This window comes from Labeo rohita, chromosome 2 (assembly GCF_022985175.1).
Source record: "Labeo rohita strain BAU-BD-2019 chromosome 2, IGBB_LRoh.1.0, whole genome shotgun sequence".
Classification (NCBI taxonomy): Eukaryota; Metazoa; Chordata; class Actinopteri; order Cypriniformes; family Cyprinidae; genus Labeo; species Labeo rohita.
Genome location: NC_066870.1, coordinates 8,333,592 through 8,356,190, shown reverse-complemented (window position 1 = coordinate 8,356,190; position 22,599 = coordinate 8,333,592). Strand labels below are relative to the sequence as shown.

The window sequence follows — 22,599 nt, the reverse complement described above, 5'->3', positions numbered from 1 at the left end:
CAAAAGGTTCTTTGTGGCGAAAGAAGGTTCTTCAGATTATAAAAAGGTAAGAAAGAGATGGTTCTTCAAAGAACCTTTGACTGAATGGTTCTTTGTGGAACCAAAAATGGTTCTTCTATGGCATCGCTGTGAAGAACCTTTTAAAGCACCTTTATTATATTTTTACGAGTGTATATACAGCAGTGGATTCTAACAGTAGACAGCTGTCATTCTTGTTTTGGAAAGAAATGTTATGAAAGAAAACACTGTATAATGTATCCGGTTGTAAGTGTTTTTAGATTATTGTTTTATGAGTGGCATAGTGTGTTTGTTAGTGTTCCGGAAGAATGAGTTGATTAAGTAGTTTTAGCGCATTTTGGAAATTAAATACATGCTGTGCCAAACTGAAACAATGGGAAGGAAAACTGTGTGAAGAGTTTTGAAAAAGTCACCTGTTGAGAAAAGTCCTGCTGTACATGAACTATTTCTGACATATCTAACAAAAAGCATGAGAACAAAAGCCTGTTAGTAATGGTGACTTGACATACTTAAAGGGATAGTTCACCCAAAAATGAAAACGAGGGGTGAGAACCAGAAGGGCGTAGGTGACATTTTGGGTGAAATGAAGATGTATATATGAAATGAAAGCTCTTGGTGAGCTCTTTCTACTGGCAATGGTATACTGTCATCCATGAGTGTACATTATTTTATTATAATCGATTGAATTCAGTACACAAAGTCAGATCAAGCTATAGTACATGTTTGTTTTGTCCCTCCTGCAAAGTTGGTGAAATGTCACTTACGCCTTTCTGGTTCTCTCCCCTTGAAACTCACCCTCAAGCCATAGGTGTATATGACTTTCTTATTTTAGACGAATACAATCAGTTATATATAAAAAAAAAAAAATGTCCTGGCTCTTCCAAGTTTTATAATGGTAGTGAGTGGGTGTTGAGATTTTGACATCCAATAAAGTGCATCCATCCATCATAAAAATACGTCATCTGCTGGAACGGTACTCTCCTATGTGCGACAGTTAGCGTAAGCTAAAGATTATGGTTTATAATGTTTTACATATGGATATGTTTTCTCACACAAACACTTAACTTCAGAAGGTCTTTATTAACTCCCCCGGAGCCATGTGGAGGACTGTTTTTATGATCGATGGATATACTTTATTGGACTTCTAAATCTTATCCCTCATTTACTACCATTATAAAGCTTGGTAGAGCCAGGACATTTTTAATGTAACTCAGAATGTATTCATCTGAAAGAAGAAAGTCATAGGGTGAGTGAGCGGTCAATCAATCTCTTTAATGCAATCACGTGACTGAATCCACTTCATTAGAAGATGAGTTTTTGTTTGTGAGTTGTGCCGTCTCATTTCCTTTGAGGGCTAGTAATGATTCTTGAGAACTAGCTGGGGACTGGAGGAGAGGATAGAGCACAAACGCTTAGTAAATATTTCTAGAATCTCTTATTAATTGAAATTGGATTTTAATGGCTCACTCTGCCATGGGTGTGGAAACAGTTTGTCGGGAAAACATCTTTGCATTGGTAATGTAATTTCCATGCTTGCTATTGCATTTCTTGCTATTACTGTGAGGGTTTCTGAAAATAGATTCTGTGTGAAGCTTGTGCGCTTTCTTTGTCTTTGCTTTAGAAACCTACTCAAGCAGCTAATTTAATTCTAAAGTCATCTGTTAGTTCTATGTATAACATGTATAAACAAAACAGTCACACTGAACAGTGTTTAATAAAAATAAATATCAGTATAAATGACATCTTGCTTGTAGTTTATATTTGCAATAAACAATAGAAGCCATTTTTAGTAGCTGAACATGAAAATGACTTACAAAACGTATTACTGCTTTTTCTTTCTGTTTTTTATTATTTTATTTTTGTATTTTATTTTATTTTAATATTTTTCACTGTTAAAAACATGTTTTTTTATTATCTGTGGCATTAAAGGAGCCATGGTCCAAATTCCCTTTATACCAAATATTTTAATAATGGGTGAATAAGGAAAATATACTAAGCATTATATTAGTATTTTGAACATTCCAAAAGATTATTTTGAATGTTTTTATATTATTTAATTTCTATATATATTTTTAAGAAATTAATACTTTTATCCAATATTTTTCTGATTGTTTCAGGAGTATCTGTTCATCAAATAAAATAATAATAATAATAATAATAATAATAAGAAGAAGAAGAAGAAGAAGAAGAAGAATTAACCAGCAACTATTTTCAAATTATGTTACTTGATCACCAAATCAACATAGAGTAATTTCTAAGGGAAAAAAAAGAAAGAAACAAAAATCACAGGAATAATCATATTTTAATATATATTGAAATTTTTCGTAATTTTTCACAATATTACACTTATTCAATTTTTGTTTTAATGCCGTTGATGAATATTGTAGCAATACGTTGGTGCATCTAACAAGCCATTTCAACTTTTGTTAAATTTTCCCTCACATCTCTAACAATTGTAATTGAAGTTCACCTTTTGTTCTCATAAATGGCTTGTTATTCACTATTAGCAAGATTTGTAGTCGTCATACATAAATATTTCACTATTTCTTACGTACATGAGTATAGATACATAAATGCTCCCATCAGAATTCCTCTCATGCATTATTAGCATGCAACTCAGCAAGGCGTCCATGTTTTCGCTCCTCCAGATGTGTTTAATTTCCCACCTTATATCTGGGAGAAATCCAATTTCTCTCTCTCTCGCTCGCTGGCTCACTCTCCTCACACATACTTACCAGGCTGACAGGATGATTCTAGTCAGTGTATGGGATTGCTGTGACGCCTAGTGCTCAGTCTGTGAACGGAGATCAATACTTGGTGAAATGAGTCTGGTCGTGGCTCTAGAAATAGCCCTCAGCAGAGAGATGTTCCACAGAGAAAGCTTTGTTAGCCACAGTGTCAGCTGCAATCTCCAGCACTGTAAAACTCCCTGTCAGAGCCAGTCGTAAAGAAGCTTCATAAAAAAAGAAACAAAATATATCCAACTGAGTGTCCAGTCCTGGAGAAGAACCTTGAATTTTATGGTGTCTCTTCCTACTTGGGTGAGTGAATATCCCCTGAAATGGACAGTTGTTTCTTGCAGGTTGTATTTTATACTTCTAAAGGCCAACAACAAATTTCCACATTCACACAGAATAATGCTGTTGTCATTAAAGGAACACTCTTTTTTGAAAATAGGCTCATTTTCCAACTCCCCTAGAGTTAAACAGTCGATCTCTGGGTCTGGCGGTAGCACTTTTAGCATGGCTTAGCATAGATCATTGAATCCGGTTAGACCGTTAGCATCTCGCTCAAAAATGACCAAAGAGTTTCGATATTTTTCCTTTTTAAAACTTGACTCTTCTGTAGTTACCATGGGTGCAGCATGCGCAATGATATTACGCAGCGCCTGAAAATAGTCTTCCAGTGCAAGCAGGTGGTCACGTTGGTTATGTTGACGGAAGTTAGCCTATTTTCAGGCACTGTGTAATATCATTGCCATGGTACGGCAGCAAAGTTCCTTGATTATTACGCCGGAATGAGAGTATAGTTCCTAGCCATATCGGTCTAGAAAATCGCAACTTTTTATTTTCCGTCAGTCTTAGTACGCAATGTAACTACAGAAGAGTGACGTTTAAATAGGAAAAATATCTAAACTCTTTGGCCTTTTTAGAGCGAGATGCTAACGATCTGATTCAATGATCTATGCTAAGCTATGCTAAAAGTGCTACCGCCAGACCCAGAGATCGGCTGAATGGATTCGAAAAAAGTAAAACTCAACTGTTTAACTCTAGGGGAGTTGGAAGATGAGCCTATTTTCAAAAAAGTGGAGTGTTCCTTTAAGGGCTGAAACAGTTAGTTGACATTATTGACAATGTCCACAATAAAGTTGACAAATATATTTGTTGTTGAATAGTCATTTGATCCCATATGACCGAATATAAGGGTCTGCAGTGGCGCAATTTGACCAGTGTGTTGCTGTAGTGCAATACTGTAACTCAGCCATCCCGGCTGCAATCCGATTGAGTAAGTTTTACAAAACTACAAACAAATAATGCTGTCATGTGTGAAAGCCCCAATAAATTCATAGTGTTCTTTTTCTTTCTTCGCTTGGGGTAAAAAGAAGTTTGACATGAGGAAGCAGTTATTTACTGTTAGTCAACATCCCGACCCAGGCACATTGGAAATAAATGCCTCTACATACATTTCTGCAACACCGTAATTATCTACCTTACTGCACGTTTTGCGGCAGTTCCAAAGTGAAATGTCCAGAGAGTGGCGCTAAAACACACGTTAAATACACATTTTATTACGTTGGCACAGGCACATATTGCCACGTTTTTATTACGCTGCTTGAGGTGGGTATTTCGCTATTCAGAATTTAAATATCTGGGTAGTGTCGCTAAAGGCCAGTGCAATCATGTTGGAAGTATCCCCTACACCAAACCCAACCCTAAACCTACCCAATGGTGTTGACAAAAGTGATATAAAACGCATTTGTTGCATGTAATTTTAACCTTGTTGTGCGGATTTTAGCTGTTTTGTCGAACTGTAGTTTCACGATGTTAGTATCACTCAAGTGCAGCTCCATATCATGTGAGCTACCAAGCAATTCTGCTGAATTAGAAAACTCACGCATATGAAGCTGTATATGTGACGACAACATTCAAAAGTATCAGTTTTCAAATTGCGCAGGATGTTAAATTTGTTTTGAAAACATAATATAATATTCTGTAAGTAACCGTTTATAAATTATGCTTTATTAACCCTTTAGATTTTTGGAAAAATGCTGGACTTTGACATCAAAATTTCAAAAGCTTGTGGCTTGAAAGGGCTTAAAGATAGAGATATGCTGTAAATTAGAAAAATGTTGGGCATGACCGAAAGTTTATGTCTACTACTATATAGTAGTAAAACCCATATGAACAGTAGCCTACTTTTTGATCAGTTCATCAGTAATATTCAGGAAATAATAGATACTGAATGGATGTTTTAACTTATTTGCATGTTTTTGTTTTTTTTTGTCTTTTTATCCTCATTCCAAATGATCAGAAAAGAGGAAACCAACAATAAAACAGGAGAAAGTACTAAATTATTACTATATTACTATACTATATAGTAGTAAAACGCATGTGAACAGTAGCCTACTTTTTGATCAGTTCATCAGTAATAATCAGGAAATAATAGATATTGAATGGATGTTTTAACTTACTTGCATGTTTTTTTTTTGTCTTTTTATCCTCATTCCAAATGATCAAAAAAGAGGAAACCAACAATAAAACAGGAGAAAGTACTAAATTATTACTATATTACTATACTATAGTAGTAAAACGCATGAGAACAGTAGCCCAGTAGCCCACGCACAGTACGGCCATCCAAAGAGCTAGTGCTACTTCCAGGCCTATTTCTCCTACCCCTGCTGCCTCTACCTCTAGCAACAGCTCTCCTATGGACGTTACGACCACATTCACCCCTGCCACCCCCATCCCCTTTTGGCAAAGGGTTGAAATGATCACTTGTTTGTGCTTCGTGAACACTCTCATCTTGCATGGCAGCACCATTGCGCCGCAAAGATGTACCAGGAGAAGCGCAATTATTAGATGACTGATCGTCATTTCCAAAAGGCAAATATTCCCCCTTCAGAGTCAGAATCAGTGAATAACATTTGCAACACATCCTCACGGTACAACTTTTTATTAGCCATTTGCCGATTTTTTGCAATTTACTCGCACGCTATGAACTGAACTGCTTCCGCATCAATGACATGATAGCTCACTTGCTCTGCTATTTCCTCAAACACTTTGAATAGGAATATGACATATGACATATTAACATAATTATGGTCTAGAATCAAAGTACTACATGTCTGCCATCTAGTGGTAGGGAATATAAATGAGATATTACACCATATTAGAAACTACAGTCTGTTTTATTGAGTATGACGTCTTGTTGCAATTTTGTGACTTTGGCGCTTAGAGGGTTAATCAAAACTCTGTGTGTAAATCATACTTTGTGTGAAAAAGGAAGTTTTACTGCCTTTAGTGTTCATTTTAACTGGAAACTGCAGTAATTTGTGCAGATAGATATGTTTTATAGAGTCACGTTTTTCCATTGAGCCTAGGGTGCAACATCCTGATGCTGCTGAGGGCTGTGTTTAGATGAATATCTAAATATGTGCTGCACAGTTTCATCTCAATAACAAAATAAATGCACAGGTGTAAAAACAGCAGTTAAGAAAGCATCTGATCATAAAGATGTGGATGTTTGCACCAGCTCTGCAATTCACACTCCAGTAAAGTCATGTCACATTCATTCAAATAACACTTAATGCAATGTATTGCTTTAAATAAAAACCTATCATTGAAGTAAAACAATGAAAAGTAGGGGGAAAATCTCATTATAAAGAAAATGTTTTTCTGTAGTTTAGTTAATTATTGGCACCCAACAGCTCTGAGTTTGGAGAACACCTGAAAAGAGATCAGCGACCATTCTATTCCTTCAGATTCTTAGCTCCATGTTGGTGCTTCTTCTCTTCTTCTTCTTCTTCACCCCACTCATTTTCTGTAGGGTTCAGGTAAGGCAATGGGGACGACTGTGGCAGAAGCTTCATTTTGTGCTCAGTAACACATTTTTGTTGATTTTGATATTTGTTTTGAAACATTGTCCTGAGGAAAGATCCAACCATGGCCCATTGTAAAATTTCTAACGGAGGCAGTCAGGTTTAGATTTTTTATCTGCTGGTATTTGCTAGAATTCATGATGCCGTGTATCTGAACAAGACGTCCAGGCCCTTCAGGAGAAAAATACACCCACAGTATTAAAAATCCAGCATTTAACCATGGGCAGGGGTTCCTTTTATCCCTGTTTGCACCAAACCCTTCTGGTAGGTTTGCTGCCAGAAAGGCCTTTTTTTTCAGTTTCATCTGACCATAGAAGCCAGTTCTGTTTGAATTTCCAGTTGTGTCTTAGAATTGAGAGTTTGTTTTTAAATGAGCATAGAGGATTTTTCTTGAAACCCTCCCAAACAAATGTAAGAACATCTTAGCAATCACACGGCAGAAAACCAAAACACATTATCAACTGCCCTTCTGCCAACTTCTGGAAGCACTTCTTTTAGTAGCTTGGATGGTATAGGGCCTAACATACATGTTGTTGGCTCAGATGATTTAACCAGATTCTATAATTCTTCCTCCACTATATCACTGAATGAGTGGAATTTTTCCTCAGGGGATCTATAGTGAACTATCTGGTGTGATGCTGTAGCTGACGGGTACATGCTTACAGTTTTATCTCTAATAGTATCCATGTTGGAAGTAAAGTAGTTCATAAAGTCATGACTGCTGTGCTGTTGGAAAATGTCAATGCTTGTTAATGCATTTTCATTAATTTAGCCACTGTATTAAATTAATACATGGGGTTGTGTTTGTTCTCTTCAAAAAGAGACAAATCAGATTTAGCCGTTTTAAGGCTTTTCTGTAGGAGAAAGTACTTTCCCTCCATGGAATACGATATACCTCTAGTTTTGTTTCCTTCCAGCTGTGCTCCATTTTCTGGGCTGCTGTCTTTAGGGCACGAACTCATTAAACCAGAGTGTCAGACTGTTTTCCTTAATCTTCTTTAAGCATAAAGGCGCAACCGTATCTAAAGTGCTAGAAAAGAGAGAGTCCATAGTTTCTGTTACATCATAATTTTTTTCTGAGCTATTTGATATGCTGAGGAATTGAGTCAAGTCAGGAAGATTATTTACAAAACAGTTTTTGTGGTAGAAGTGATGGTTCTACCGTATTTGTAACCAGGGGTTGAATTACTACAAGCAGTGTGCTAAAATAATTTGCAAAACAGCAGCAACCCAATACCCCATCTGGCAGCCACATTTCAATGTGCATAGAGTGCAACTATGTAGCAGCATTCTAGCAACTACTCAAAATACTTTAGCAACTGCATACCAAAAGCAATATCCTATAGATGTGCAAAACACTTTAGCAACCACATAGCAACACCCTAGCCACCAGTAACACGCTAGCAGCCATATTGCAAAAATAATAACAATAAAAACACTCAAAACACTCAAAACATCGTTGCAACCACCCAGACTGACATAGCATCCCTATTACAATATGCTAACAACACTTTGAAGATGTTACTCTGCTGAAAAAAAAATCTAAAACCAGACTAAGTTGGTTGGCTGGTCTTAACTAGTTTTAGCTGGTCTCCCAGCCTGGCCAAGCTGGTTTTAGCTGGTTGGTAAGCTGGTCTTCAACCATTCTTACTACACTTCTACTATAATAAAACCTTGTTGTCACTAACACCCAGAGAGAAAAAAAATCTAGTTCATCAGTTCACCACTATTCAATTCCTCTGGTATAACTAATTTTTATAATAGCTTCCTAATTGTAGAAATACTAGTGTTCAGGGGTTTTTTTTCATTACAGTATTGGTCAGCTAGTGTCCATAATTGGATCAAACTGATCTTTTTTATTTTGAGTGTCACACTTGTCCTATGATGGCGCTGTTGTCCTCTCTCTTGCTCTCTCTCTTTCATCTATTTCTGTTTGTCTCTGCTTTTGAATAATTCCTCTCCACTGAAATGGGTGAAATTGTGCAGAACACAAGGCCTGTGCAATGATTATCCTGATGGATAGTACAACGATGAGACCAGTCATATGCTGTTGCTGATGGAAGCTCTTCGACATTTTCCCTCTCCCCTAAGCCTTTAGCTCACCCCCTGAATCTGACACATCACTTTGCCAAGATTTGTGGCCACAGATTGAAATCACGGTGGAGGGATATTTTCTTTTTATTCCCTCTTGCCGTGAGAACGGATGAGATGAACGGTCAAGCAGATGCTTTTTTTCCCTTCTTTTTCTCTCTGTTGGTTGAGTACTAAAGTGCTTTAGGGGCTCTATGGTTTAGATACTTGGATGATTGTCAAAACGAAATCAAATTTTAGTCTATAATCTGATTAGAGCCTTTTAACAACCGCAGTGAGTCCTTTTCAGCCTAATTTCATTTCAAATCACTTCAGTGAGAAAGTCTCTACCAATAATATATATCTACAAAGCACTGTATTATCATATATATGCGTATCTATCTATCTATCTATCATCTAAATGTACAAGATACAGTACAAGTACTTTTTTTTTTTTTGAATCTGATTACAAAATCCAGATTACTTGTAATCAGTTACTACGTGGCACTATGTATGTGAATCAGTGTCAATTCTATGCAAGGTGCTTCCTTTCCTTTGAGTCTTTACTGTTAATCTCCATGGCACGACATAAATGTGAGACCATTCTAATGTAATGATGTAACATTCCAGCAATCTATGCAATGCAGTCTTTTAGTCTGAGCTTTAAATGGTCATTTTTTGAAATCAGCTCTTCATGTTTGATGTCTTCCTGTGAAATGCAATCCCAAACACCCTGCCTGAGATGTTTGATGTGCCAGATTTGAGCCCCACTGGCTCAGAAAGATTTGCTGACAGCCACCCTATTATTCCAGACACGATTCTATTCTAGATGGCAAATTACGGGCCATCAAACTACATCAAAGAACATAGACATCCACACCTTAGCAGCATAACCAGGTGATTTTGCTTTTAAATGTTTCTGTTGCATGAAGTAGCGTTGGAAATATGTTACATTGCTGTACACAGATGTCGCTTGAGGCATGATGCAAAGATAAGCACTTGAACTATAAATAATTGTTATCCAGTTTAAAGGTGCAGTCACAATAACCATTGTTCAGTGAATTTTTGTGGGGGAAACCATTTCAATAGGAATACACTTTTATTTATTGAGATTTAATGCATACATTGAATTGGGTTTATCTGTTGACCAACAGACAGCTACATAGTTTGAAAGTTCTGTGTTTTCTGTTCTGACATTGTTACACTATTAATATTGAATATATTTTGGCAATGTGAAAAAAAAAATGCAATCTCAGGTCATCCAAGATCAAAAAGAGTTTGTTTCTTAATTGGAACAAATTTGGAGGATTTAAAAAAAAATTCTGCAACAAACAAATTCATCATTAAGATGTTTTCGACTTCAAACCACTGTTTCTAGCTAGAAGAGGTGTCCTCATTGCATAATATTGCATTCTCCAGTGGAAAAGTCATCTGGTTTAATTTAGGAGAGAAATACACACATATCAAGCACTGTCTACACACTGGGTTTAAATAACCCAATTTGGGTTATTTTGGTAACCCAGCGCTGGGTCAAATGTGGTCAAAAAGTGGTTAAATCTTTGACCCAACGTGCTGGGATAATGAGATAATTTTTGCAGAGCTGATTTTGGCAAGGTAAAAAGGGTGTTGTTTTACACAACCATTGATAATTTTTAACCAAAGTATATTATAGACTTTTCATTAAGACCTAAAGAATCATATCAACTTGTAGAAAATGGGCATCCGATGACCCCTTTAACAAGCGTTTTAGAAATAAAAAAATAACATTTAAAAGTAATATTTTTCTTAAGAAAAAGTATTTTATCAGCTAGTACATGACTCCAGACAGAGATTCTGTAAGAAACTGTCTAAAATACAAAGCTTAATGTGGTTTTTAAAGGTAAACTGTTTTACTGATCATAGCATAAGGTGTTTAGACCGTGGTATTTCAAAAGAGAAATGACTCAACTTTTGTTTTTATTGCATAATATTTCATGTCTCACATAGAATGTCCATAATATTCCAAGTACTTGTCCATAAACCGTATGCAATCAGTCTAATCGAGATGGGCACATTTCAAGTAATTTTTCTCTGACACAACTGTATGCAATATGTCCGTGGGCACATCATTATGCAGAGATTTCTTTGACAGTTCTCCATATTTCATTGTGAAAAGAGAACACAGAATGTAAGAAGTCAAATTTTAAGAGCTTTCTTACTTTTTTTGGATTACTCAGTGGAAAATGTGTCATATCAGATAAACGTGAAGATTCAGTTTTAATGGAAAAAATGAACAATTTATCAGCTTGAATCGTCCTCTGCGATCAGTCAAGTACAAAACAGAGAAACAAGCTTCAGTTTCTGTCAAGTTTAATCCTCTTTAAGGAATACAGAATGACTTCTGCTGTACTTCTGACTTCTGTTTCCAAGGGTTGGGTTTTTGGACTGCTTTGACCATTAGGACATGTAGTGAAGAATAAGAGCTTTGTTCTATTAAGACATTATTGATTTTGTGAAATCATATCCTTATTATTATTTCAGTATGTTTTTGTTGTATGGCTGTATAAAGTATTATCTAACATAGAAGTAACTGAGCATAAGTTGCTTTAAAAACATCTTTTCTCAACCTCTCATTTATATACTTGACAGTTAAAATATAAAAAAAAAATCATGATTTTAATTAGAATGATCTGTTATGACTGATACACTAGTAACTATTTAATTATTAATTTTAATAACTGAACACATTGTTTTAGCTGTACTCTACATTTTTCATTGCATTTTGTTGTTACCACATGATTTACCCCCAGTAATAAAATTGTGAGACCAATGACATAACATCAGTTAGGCCCCTTACATAATATTGACTACATAGTTACAGTCACATGTTATTGTATGGAAAATATGAAACAATTTATTATCAACATATTTATCTTTAGTTTGTGGAAATATTTCCAGTCATACATAAACCAACATTTTATCTTACACTAGCAAATGCAACCCTGCTTTGATTTGTTAAATTGGAGACAGTTAGTTGTCATCTATTTTTTAAGATCATTAAAATAGTGAAACATTACCCCTCGCATTAGAGGGAGATAAAACTGAATATCATATGCCTGAAGATGTTGGGATAAATTATGTTTTTGACAAATGTGAGTCAATGGAAGCATATATAAAGAAAATAAAACTGGATCCAATATATAGCCTTGTGGAAGCCCTCAAGTAATAGATTCCAGGGTAGAGAAAATACTTCCTAATTCTACAGAGAATGTTTTCACTGTAAAAGTGAAGTCCACTTCCAAAACAAAGATTTACAGATAATGTACTCACCTCCTAGTCATCCAAGATGTTCATGTCTTTCTTTCATCAGTCGTAAAGAAATTATGTTTTTTGAGTTAAACATTTCAGGATTTTTCTCCATATAATGGACTGGTATGGTGCCCCGATTTTGAACTTCCAAAATGCAGTTTAAATGCGGCTTCAAACGATCCTAAATGCAGTTGTAAACGGCCCCATCCGAGGAAGAAGGGTCTAGTGAAACGATCGGTTATTTTCATTAAAAAATACAATTTAAATACGTTTTAATCTCAAATGATCGTCTTGCCTTGCTCTCCCTGAACTCTGTGTATTCTGCCTCGAGATAGTTAGGGTATGTCAAAAAACGCTATTTGTATTTTCTTCCTCAACTTCAAAAATCATTTCAAAATCATCCTACATTGCTGCAGAAGTACCAACCCTTTGCAAAGTAAACATGCAAAGAAGATCAAACACCCTTAACAAAAAAAAAGGTAAAACAGCGATATAGGATGATTTAGAAGTTGAGGAAAAACATGAAATGGGAGTTTTTCGACACACCCTAACTGTCATGAACCGGAACAAAAACAGTCCAGGCAGAGTAAGACAAGACGAGCGTTTGACATTAAAAAGTATATAAATTGTATTATTTTTATGAAAATAACCGATCGTTACACTAGATAAGACCCTTCCTTCTCGGCTGGGATCGTTTACAACCGCATTTGGGATCGTTTGAAGCCGCATTTAAACTGCATTTTGGAAGTTCAAAATCGGGGCACCATATCAGTCCATTATATGGAGATAAATGATGAAATGTTCTTCATAAAAACCTAATTTATTTACAGCTGAAGAAAGAAAGACATGAACACCTTAGATGACAAGGGGGTGAGTACATTATATGTAAATCTTTGTTTTGGAAGTGGACTTCTCCTTTAAAGTGAAAACATTCTCTGTAGAATTAGGAAATATTTTCTTTACCCTGGAATCTATTACTTGAGGGCTTCCACAAGGCTATATATTGGGTCCAATTTTATTTTCTTTATATATGCTAAGTCAGGATAAAGACTATTCAAGGACGGCCCTTTGAATCTCTGCCCACTGTCTTAAATGCTCCATCAAAAATTCATAATATGGTGTTGAATGCAGCACTAAGATCAAGATGCAGTAGAACTGCACACTTTTCTGAATCATCAGTTAGCACCAGGTTGTTAGACACTTGAAGGAGAGCTGAGTCTGAGCTATAATGTGCTTGAAACCCAGATTGCAATTTATCAAAAATGCCATTTCCATTTAAAAAGGGAGAGACCTGATGATAAACAAACTTCTCTAGGATTTTTTGATTAAAAGGACAGTTTTGAGGGTTGTTTATTGTTAAGCGTAGGAGAGGTTGCACCACAGCAGGATGGCATGATGCCACTTAATAATTTTAATGTTTATGTCATGTTTATTCATTTGCAAAAATGGCAGAGCTTTTATAAAATGAGCAGAAATGAAAACAACTAATGTATTATTTAATTTGACCTCCTGAGGGTTTTTAAAGGTTACAGTACCTCCTTTTACTAACCATTTGTCAAAAAAGAAAAATAAGCACTTTTTGACTAGGACGATGACTATTTATCATGAATGTTTTATTGCCATATTTTACCCATGAATCAGAAAAGCTAAACAATGCATTGTTTTCTGTTTTTCTTTTTCTCCTCACAGAAGAAGTCAGTCATAGTGACCAGTCTAATTGTGGCGGTGTCTCTGTTTTTGGTGGTGATTAATTACTCAGAGAAACCCTACTTCCTGCTGCAGCCTGTATTCGGCCAGAGCTTCAGTAGAAACTGGATGTTCTCTCGCCCGCCGCAAAAACCCCACCGCGGCTACCTCAGCGTCCCCGACCAGGAGGTGAGACTAGAACACACTTAAAACATTCAGTGGCTTGTCCTGGTTTTACACTTTTGAGCTACATTATTTTTAAAAAGATACAAACAGGCTTACTTTCAGAAAAATGTAGATATCGCTGACCAGTTGAACTGTTGTCTTGGATCATCAGTGTATATACAGATTCATTTTAAAGCAAGTTTTTAGTAAGAAATATTTTAGTATTTCATATTTTCACATTGTCATTATCAGAATTATGCAACCAAAAGTGTCTAATAATGTTTTACATTAAACATGAATTGAAACATTGTTTTCGCTGCATTGGCCATCACATAGTTTCAAAAAGTTGGAAGGAGGACTTGATATCACATTGTGCTATCACATAATGAGTAATATTGTAGTACACCACATAATTTATTTATTTACCAAGTGTTTAATTTCTTTTATCATCAGTCATATCGTTTTAAATATACTCACACCGCAAGTTTTATATGAAGAGATTAAAGTGCTCTTAAAGTCTTTTTCCACTTAATAAGAGTTTCCAAAATCTAAAAAAAACCTTGTTTTTTTGTTTTCGAGTGCTAATGAGTTTGTTGTCGAGGCTGAATTCTACACACATAAATATTTATGAGGCTGTTAACAATAGTTGTAGCCTATTTTGCCTCAAGATGTTGTCAAGGATGTGTGGATGATGAAAGAATCTGCAGCCCAAATGTATAAGTGAAGTTTTGCGAAGTCGTTTCTTTTATATTCAAGGTCATTGGAGAGTTTTTCCTACACACAGATGAGACTTTGACTCATACCTGCCAAGTTCATGTAGTTTCAACTGTTCTGGTGATTTATTGCCACGATTAGTGCAGAGAGGTTCGTTTGCTCTCCCACTAACAATGGAACAAAGAAAATTACTAGAGAAAGTAAAGAGAAAAAATGTAGTGGATTTATTGCTTCAATCGGATCTCTTAAAAGCACCCAGCTTTTTAAGTGCAATTTAGTATGGTTGAAATGGGTCAGGCGGGTTAGATTTATTTTATTTATTTTATTGTTTGTGCTTTCATCCTGCTTTATACACAAATACTACAGGGGCAGAGACGATCCTAATGCTAAAGCCGTGTTGAATGCCTTTGTCAAGGTTACGAAGTGCTGTTATAACAGTTATGCCTGAACGAAAGATCTTTTAGTTGCTGGGCAGCCTCTCTGACCTCCAAATAATTGAGCTCTTTCAAAATCACCTTTCCAAAAGCAGTTTGTTTTAGACCATGAAAAACCAAAATGAAAATATTAATAATAACTAAGGCTTTTCAGAATCTACACCCCTGTAATTCCACACTAAACGCCACTGACTTTGCAGATTGCCAAAAGGCAATTTTGAAATGCTTCAGTAAATCAAATCTCAGTAAAGTGGGCTTTATTATTAAATACGTTTTTTAAAATCCTTGACTGCACTAAATAAAACTTATTTTTCTAGAAAAGAAAAAATAATCTTGAAAACGCTGACTGACTTTAAAAGATTTGCGTTTTTTTAGTTAGTGTACATTTTGTACTTCTGTAGGCCATACCACTAGCTGATTAGCCTGCTATCTTAACCTTTACCCTCCCAAAATATGACATTACATATACTGTGTTTTAAATTATGCTGTTTGATTAGGCATTAAAAATAACTTGGTACATTCCTTCGCCAGTATGTTTCTCTACTATAACTCTTGCATTTATACTTATGTTGCATTTATACTTTTTTGTATTTGAATTGTTTTATACACATAAATAGAACTTAGAAACATGTTTTCATCTGAAATGATGGAGTGTGGGTGTTGTAGTCAGGCGCCACACATTCACAGTAAAGCAGGCTTACCTGTCAGATCAGTGTCTGTGTCTGTCAGCTCATAGCGAGATGAATGCCTCTCATCTTTCTGCTGATGTTCTTGTCAATACTTTGCTCTGAACTTCTGCCATACACTGAAATGGATGGGGTGGGTAAGTCTGTGTTTACCACTTCTGCCGTTATTCAGTGAAACCAAGGCATCTGCTACTTGGTTTCATTAAATAGGGCTACTAGGTTAGAGTATTATAGTAAGCTGGAAACACTTTAATAAAAATCCCACTTTCATAATTTAATGTTATATTTGGTAACATTTTATTTTAAGGTGTCCTTGTTACACATATTACATGTACTTGCTATTATAATAACAGTTAATTATGCATAATTACATGCAAGTAACCTTTGGCCAAACCCTAATCCTAACCCTAACCATACAGTTAGTATGTGTAGTTAATTAAGATTACTCAGTACTTCAATGTATGATTACACTGTAACAAGGACACCTTAAAATAAAGTGTAGCATTATATTTTCAACTTCCTGTCATTTTTCTGTGGTAAAAAATCAGACAGTATTGAATCAATTCTGTGTTTAAATTGTCAAGCTTTCCACTTTACAATAGTAAAGCTTCATGAAACGGCTGTGAAATGTTAACAAATGTGCTCAATGTTTCTATTTTCATACTTACTGAAACAGAGCGTCTGAGGAAGTATTTTTCAGTTTCACCTGTGTTTGTTGTGCCAGCTGTTTCTGTTTATATTTCTCTTTTTAATTCTTTGCTACATTAAACTTGACTCTGTTTGCCCTGTCAGTTGTCTTATGAAACATTTCTTGGCTGAAATTAAATTATACGTACCTTCTGTCATCCAATGGAGATTTTTCCATTTTCCCAAGCACAACACATTTTTCAGATGATATGTAGTTCTAGTTTTAATATGGTCTTAAAGGAACAGTTAACCCTCAAATGAAAATACTGTCTTCATATACTCACCCCCATGTTGTTTCTTTTTTATACTTTTCAGGTTTGGTTTGAGACACCTTTGTTGTGTATTGGGATTTCTGATCTTATTATTTGTGACCTTGGACCACAAAACTGGTCATTTTATACATCAAAATAAATAAGTTTTACGTTGATGTATGGTTTGTTAGGATAGGACAATGTTTGGCCAAGATACAACTATTTCATTTAAATAGTTAATACCCTAATGATTTTTGGCATAAATGAAAAATCAATAATTTTCACCCATACAGTGTATTTTTGGCTGGAACACATAATGTAATGTTGACAGTTAGCGGCTAAAATTGGTACTGCAGTTCAAATTAATAATTTCAGAGAGAGTTGTGACTCCTTCAGCTTCCTCTTTAGACTCCAGATTGAGGACATGCAAAAGGAATGAGTGCAATTGACTATGGAAGGGGACAAGCCTTGCACTATAAGATTATGAGTTGATTTATCTGTGTATTAATATGACTCTGGTCATAGAGCTTTTTAGATGGATACCAAGACTTTTTAGATCAGTTAGAATTTGCTTTCTCTGAGCCAGTTTCGCAAACTGGCAACCTAGGTGTGTTGGTGGAAGAACAGCGGCAACAGTGAAACAGAGGCAATGGAGGAAGAAGCCAAAGTGGAGCCTCGGTGGTGAGTCCGGGCGAAATCAGAGTGACGACTGACCGAGGTGAAGCCAAGAGAGGTGGAGACCCAGGCAGAGCCTAGAAGCCAAAGAGCCATGGTGACGCTGATGGTCTGGAGGGCCAAGGCAAAGCCAAACAGCTTGTGGGACCATGGCGTAACCAAAGACCCAGAAGACTGCGTTGGAGCTGAAGCGAGTGAGGACAATGGTGGAGCCGGAGTGAAGGAGGAGCCCAGTAGTGCCAAAGGGGTGGAGGACTGAGGTGCAGCCAAGGTGATGCTCGACCAAGGCAGAGCCGTAAGGAAGAGTAAGCCCGGCGGAGCCAGCATGAGGCATGCTAGACAACACAGGAGACGAGGGAGCAGGGAGCCAAGGTGGACTCATGGGATTTGGAGGCCAGAGGTATCCAAGCACCAATGCAAACCTATGCTGAGGTGGAGCCAAGAAGCTATATGGAGCCAGCAGAAGGGGAGGAACCGAGGAGCTGGATGGAACCATGCAGCAAAGGTGACCTGGATCATCCTGGATGACCGAAAACAAAGAAGATAATTCAAAGGACGATAAACATAAAAGCTTTACAAGTTAAAGACAATACTTGACAAAGAACTGAAGAACTGAGGGCATATGCAAAGGCTATTGAGAAGAACTAAGGAGCTCAGGAAAACAAGGAGATATGAATTAAAGTTCATAAAACAGAACATAAATGTGACAAGGTTAAGTAAAAATTAAATTAAATGTACTATAGTGCATATATTTAACAAAATGTGACATTGAATGGCTTTCCAAAGGGGAGTGTAGCGTTACGCAACATACTGTTTACAAGCTGTTTTGCTGATGTCTGTCCATGGTTGAAACACTGATTGAGTGATCACATGACACATTATACGTTTCAGTAAGTTCGACATGCCTTCTGATATTATTCTGATTTATACAGTCAAACCAAAGATAGCAAAATAAAGCAAACTGTGACATATTACACCCAAAAATTCTTCATACAGTGGACTACCAGTAAAACAATTAAAGAAAAACACTTAAAGGAGAAGTCCACTTCCAGAACAAAAATTTACAGATAATGTACTCACCGCCTAGTCATCCAAGATGTTCATTTAAACTGCATTTTGGAAGTTCAAACTCGGGGCACCATAGCAGTCCATTATACAGAGAAAAATGCTGAAATGTTTCCCTCAAAAAACATAATTTCTTTACAGCTGAAGAAAGAAAGACACGAACATCTTGGATGACGAGGGGTGAGTACATTATGTGTCAATTTTTGTTCTGGAAGTGGACTTCTCCTTTAAGTGTTTTCTTCAATTGCTAACGTGATGTTTTTACACCACAGACTGAACAAAATTAAGCATTGCTTGGTAATTGGTCAACAAAGTATTGTTGTGTAAATATTGTCATACTAACAGTTGTCTGAATTTTTGGTTGATTGTAATCCATTAAATCTGACATTATCAACATAAATTTGTTCTGACACAATGTTGAAGGCGTTTGAATAAATTTTGGTTTGACTATATTTGGTTCATGAGCAACAGCAGTCTGTCACACCACATTAAAGACAGTCAGAACATAAATTATTGTTTGAGTTTATGAAATTGTCAGAACCTAAAAGCTAATACTTTTAATATCAAAATTAACAAAAAAAAGAGAAAACAGTTATTGCAATTGTTGGATGTAGACATGCTACAAATAATGTTTAGTGAAGTTTTGTTCTTCAGCTGAAAACACCACAGACTAAAAAAAAAATATCCTCAGCTGAAGATTGATTTAAACATGAGAAAACAATATTATACCTGTTGTAGCTTATCCACGCTGGGTGCACAAAATCGACACTGGCACAATCAAAACGTGCCATTTAATAAAGCTCTGACTTTAAGGATTATGATTTTAGGCACTTCAAAACTGCTTGGCCAAATGTTTTTGGTTGCCAAATTTTTTCAGTATCTTAAAAACATGTATACAGGAACAAAATATTCATCTATCAAAATGCAAATGCATCTTGCCGTCTTAGACTAGAAGTATTGATTTTTTTGTCTCTAAACTTTTTTGGTATCCCTCTACGTCCACAAAAATAAAGCACAGTCCTGCAAAAATATTTTTTACAAATAATGTTGTTTACATGCTTATGCCGTGCTGTTGTAGCTTGACAAAGTGAAGTCGCAGATGCAGCATATTCTTCTTGTTTTTTCTCATCTCAGCTTTAATGAAAAAATGCCGTCTTATTTTCTCTGGGCTGTGGACTAATGTGGTGTATCGTTCACTTTCTTTTGTGAGTTCCACAATAGCAGCACCAATGAACATTACCATAGTCTAACATCCAAACTGTCTACACAGCTGCCCAGAGCTCAACCATATCAATTTGCATTTCAAGCATCTTTGCTTTTCTAGCCCTTAGAAACACATGAATCACAAGTAACTGATCTGGCTCAACAGGGACCCGGTCCACAATGGCCCATCAGCCACGCAAACAACACAATCAGTGTTCTAAAAGCAATCCAGACTTCAGAGAGTTTTTTTTTTCAATCTGTCTCATAAAGCCGCAGGGAGTGAGCGAAGGCTTTTAGCTCTTAGAAAAATGTCCAACATCAATACGTCTCTTTCCTACCCGCAGGTAACGTAAGGCCAAGTGTCAGCAAAATTCATGTTGTGTGTCCCATGAATCATTCATGGCGTCCCATAAGGTCAGAAAGGTTAAGGTTGTGGCCCTCTGTCGGGTGACATGTCAGGTTGTGTGCTTTCAGACAGGTTGCTGTGTAAGCTGTCAGTAACTCCTAAATTATCGTTCTTACACATTCTTGCGTGCTTTCCATGTGAATGATGGACTTACTTCAGGGAAGAACCAGTGTGTCTGTAGCAGAGGACAGTTGAAAGATGGACGACACTTTAAAAAAAAAAGAAATGAAAAGAAAAACATACTGTAATGTACACAACGTTGTTGTAATGTATGCAATAAGTTTTACTAAACAGGGCAAATTAACGTAAGAGTGCAATTACAAAATCAGTGCTGATGGGAGGGGAAATTTCTGTGGGTTATTTGCAAATGTGCAAATTAAAGAACACAGACGCAACATCTTGTCTACATATCGACCAACACAGGGTGACAGCGCAAATTAGTGTAGTCGCAAATCAAGAATTAAGAAATAAAGAAGCCACAGTACGTTGAAAAGAACCGGAGCTCAAAAAAAGGAAGACATGCCTTTTTTAAGTGTTAAATAAGGGCGCGAATGCCAATAATTTGATGAGCACAAACATTAGTAAGACGTGTTGCGTGATTCATTTGAATACTGTTGCGTCTGAAACAGAAACTCAATACAGCAAAAGTAGTAATTTGATGAAATATGTTTTACTATTTGAATAACTGCTTTCAATTTCAATATATTTTAAAATGTAATTAAAATGCTTTAAAATCACAGGAATAAATTACATTTTTAAATATATTCAAATAAAAAACAGTTATTTTAAATAGTAAAAATATTATTATTATATTACAATCTTTATTATTATTATATTATAACAGTCTTACTGTTCAAAAACTTACGACTGGTAGTGTATAATATATAATTTATATATAATTAATAATAATATATTATTTAGATTCACTGATAACCTTTTTTAGAATTTCAAATTTCAAAATAAAATGCTTTTAAATCGTTAAACTTAATGAAAACATGTTTAATATATACCTATAGTAAGTATACATATTAATGAATGTTTCTTAATTAATACATAGTTGTATAATTACATAATGTTAAATAACAAGGACACCCTAAAGGAGAAGTCCACTTACAGAACAAAAATTTACAGATAATGTCCGCACTGCCTTGTCATCCAAGATTTTCATGTCTGTCTTTCTTCAGTCATAAAGAGATTTTTCTCCATATAATGGACTTCTATGGTGCCCTGAGTTTAATCTTCCTAAATGTAGCTTAAATGCGGCTTCAAATGATCCCAAATGTGGTTGTAAACGATCCCAGCTGAGGAAGAAGGGTCTTATCTAGCGAAACAATCTGTTATTTTCATAAAAATAATACAATTTATATACTTTTTTGCTCTGCCTGAACTCTGTTTTTTTCCCAGGTCAATATAGTTAGGGTATGTCACAAAAAAATCCCATCTCATGTTCTCCCTCAACTTCAAAATCATCCTATATCACTGTTTTACCTTTTTTGTTAAGTGTGTTTGATCATCTTTGCATGTTCACTTTGCAAAGACTGTCTCATTATTGTTTCATTAGATAAGACCCTTCTACCTTGGCTGGGATAATTTACAACCGCATTTGTGATCATTTGAAGCCGCATTTAACTGCATTTTGGAAGGTCAAACTCGGGGCACCATAGCAGTCCATTTTACAGAGAAAAATCCTGAAATGTTTTCCTCAAAAAACATAATTTCTTTACTTTTGAGGAAAGAAAGATGCAATCATCTTGGATGACAAGGGGGTGAGTACATTATCTGTAAATTGCTGTTATGGAAGTGGACTTCTCCTTTAAAATAAAGTGTAAGCATGTTTTCTTAAAATAACGAAGGAATTTACATGCTGTAGCAAAAGCAAAATCAAGTTATTATTATTGTTGTTGTTATCATTATTATTTAATTGAGCTACATAGATGAAGCATTTTTTTCCCCCTCAGCATTTTGTTTACTCAACCAAAGCATATTTCAGGTACAGATGGTTTTGGTTACATTATTCCTGACAAGCCTTGTACAGATGTGTGAAGAAATGATCCAGAGAGAGACTTTCTCACAGTGCCCATCAGTTGAACCCTACAAAAACTTTCATTTCAAAGTGTCTTTGAAGTGTTTTTTTTTTTTTTTCCCTGTTTGGATCAGCTATGATTATTCTCCCTTTGTATTCCCAGACATCATGTATTCCATTTAAAGTGCACTGTTAGTCTAATCTGTGTCTAGGCTGTTTTTGTTTTAATTGATTTTGTAAATAATCTTTTCTGTCGCTTTCTAGTCTATTTTTGTCCTTGTTTGCTGTAAACCCAGAGGTATTTGATTGAGTATGTCATTAGTGTATATTATCAGCACAGGATTATGTTCCTACATGACTTAATCTTATCAGAGACCATAAATGTGCCTCCACTGACATTTATTTTGACAGAAATATGTGACGTGCCCTTTAACAATGAGCGATGTTTAGGCTGATAGCCACGCCAAGGACATAGTGCTATACGCTTAAAAACTAGGCGCTGTCGACAGAGGACGTTTTATCCAACCTGCATAATATTACCTTCACACATGCATATTAAGATCACTTTTCTGGCCTAAAATGAAGTGGTGGAACAGACTCCCGTGGAGGCCCCCCCCTGTTTAGCACAAA

General features: G+C 35.9%; 1 protein-coding gene across 1 annotated transcript in view; it reads left to right on the top strand.

Moving 5' to 3' along the window:
• The window catches only part of st6galnac3 (ST6 (alpha-N-acetyl-neuraminyl-2,3-beta-galactosyl-1,3)-N-acetylgalactosaminide alpha-2,6-sialyltransferase 3), a 111,675-nt gene that overhangs the window by 31,492 nt on the left and 57,584 nt on the right, over positions 1 to 22,599 (top strand). The window contains exon 2 of the mRNA XM_051126868.1: positions 13,664 to 13,849. Within this exon, the coding sequence (XP_050982825.1) occupies positions 13,664 to 13,849 (186 nt within the window). The remainder of the gene's footprint in view (positions 1 to 13,663; positions 13,850 to 22,599) is intronic.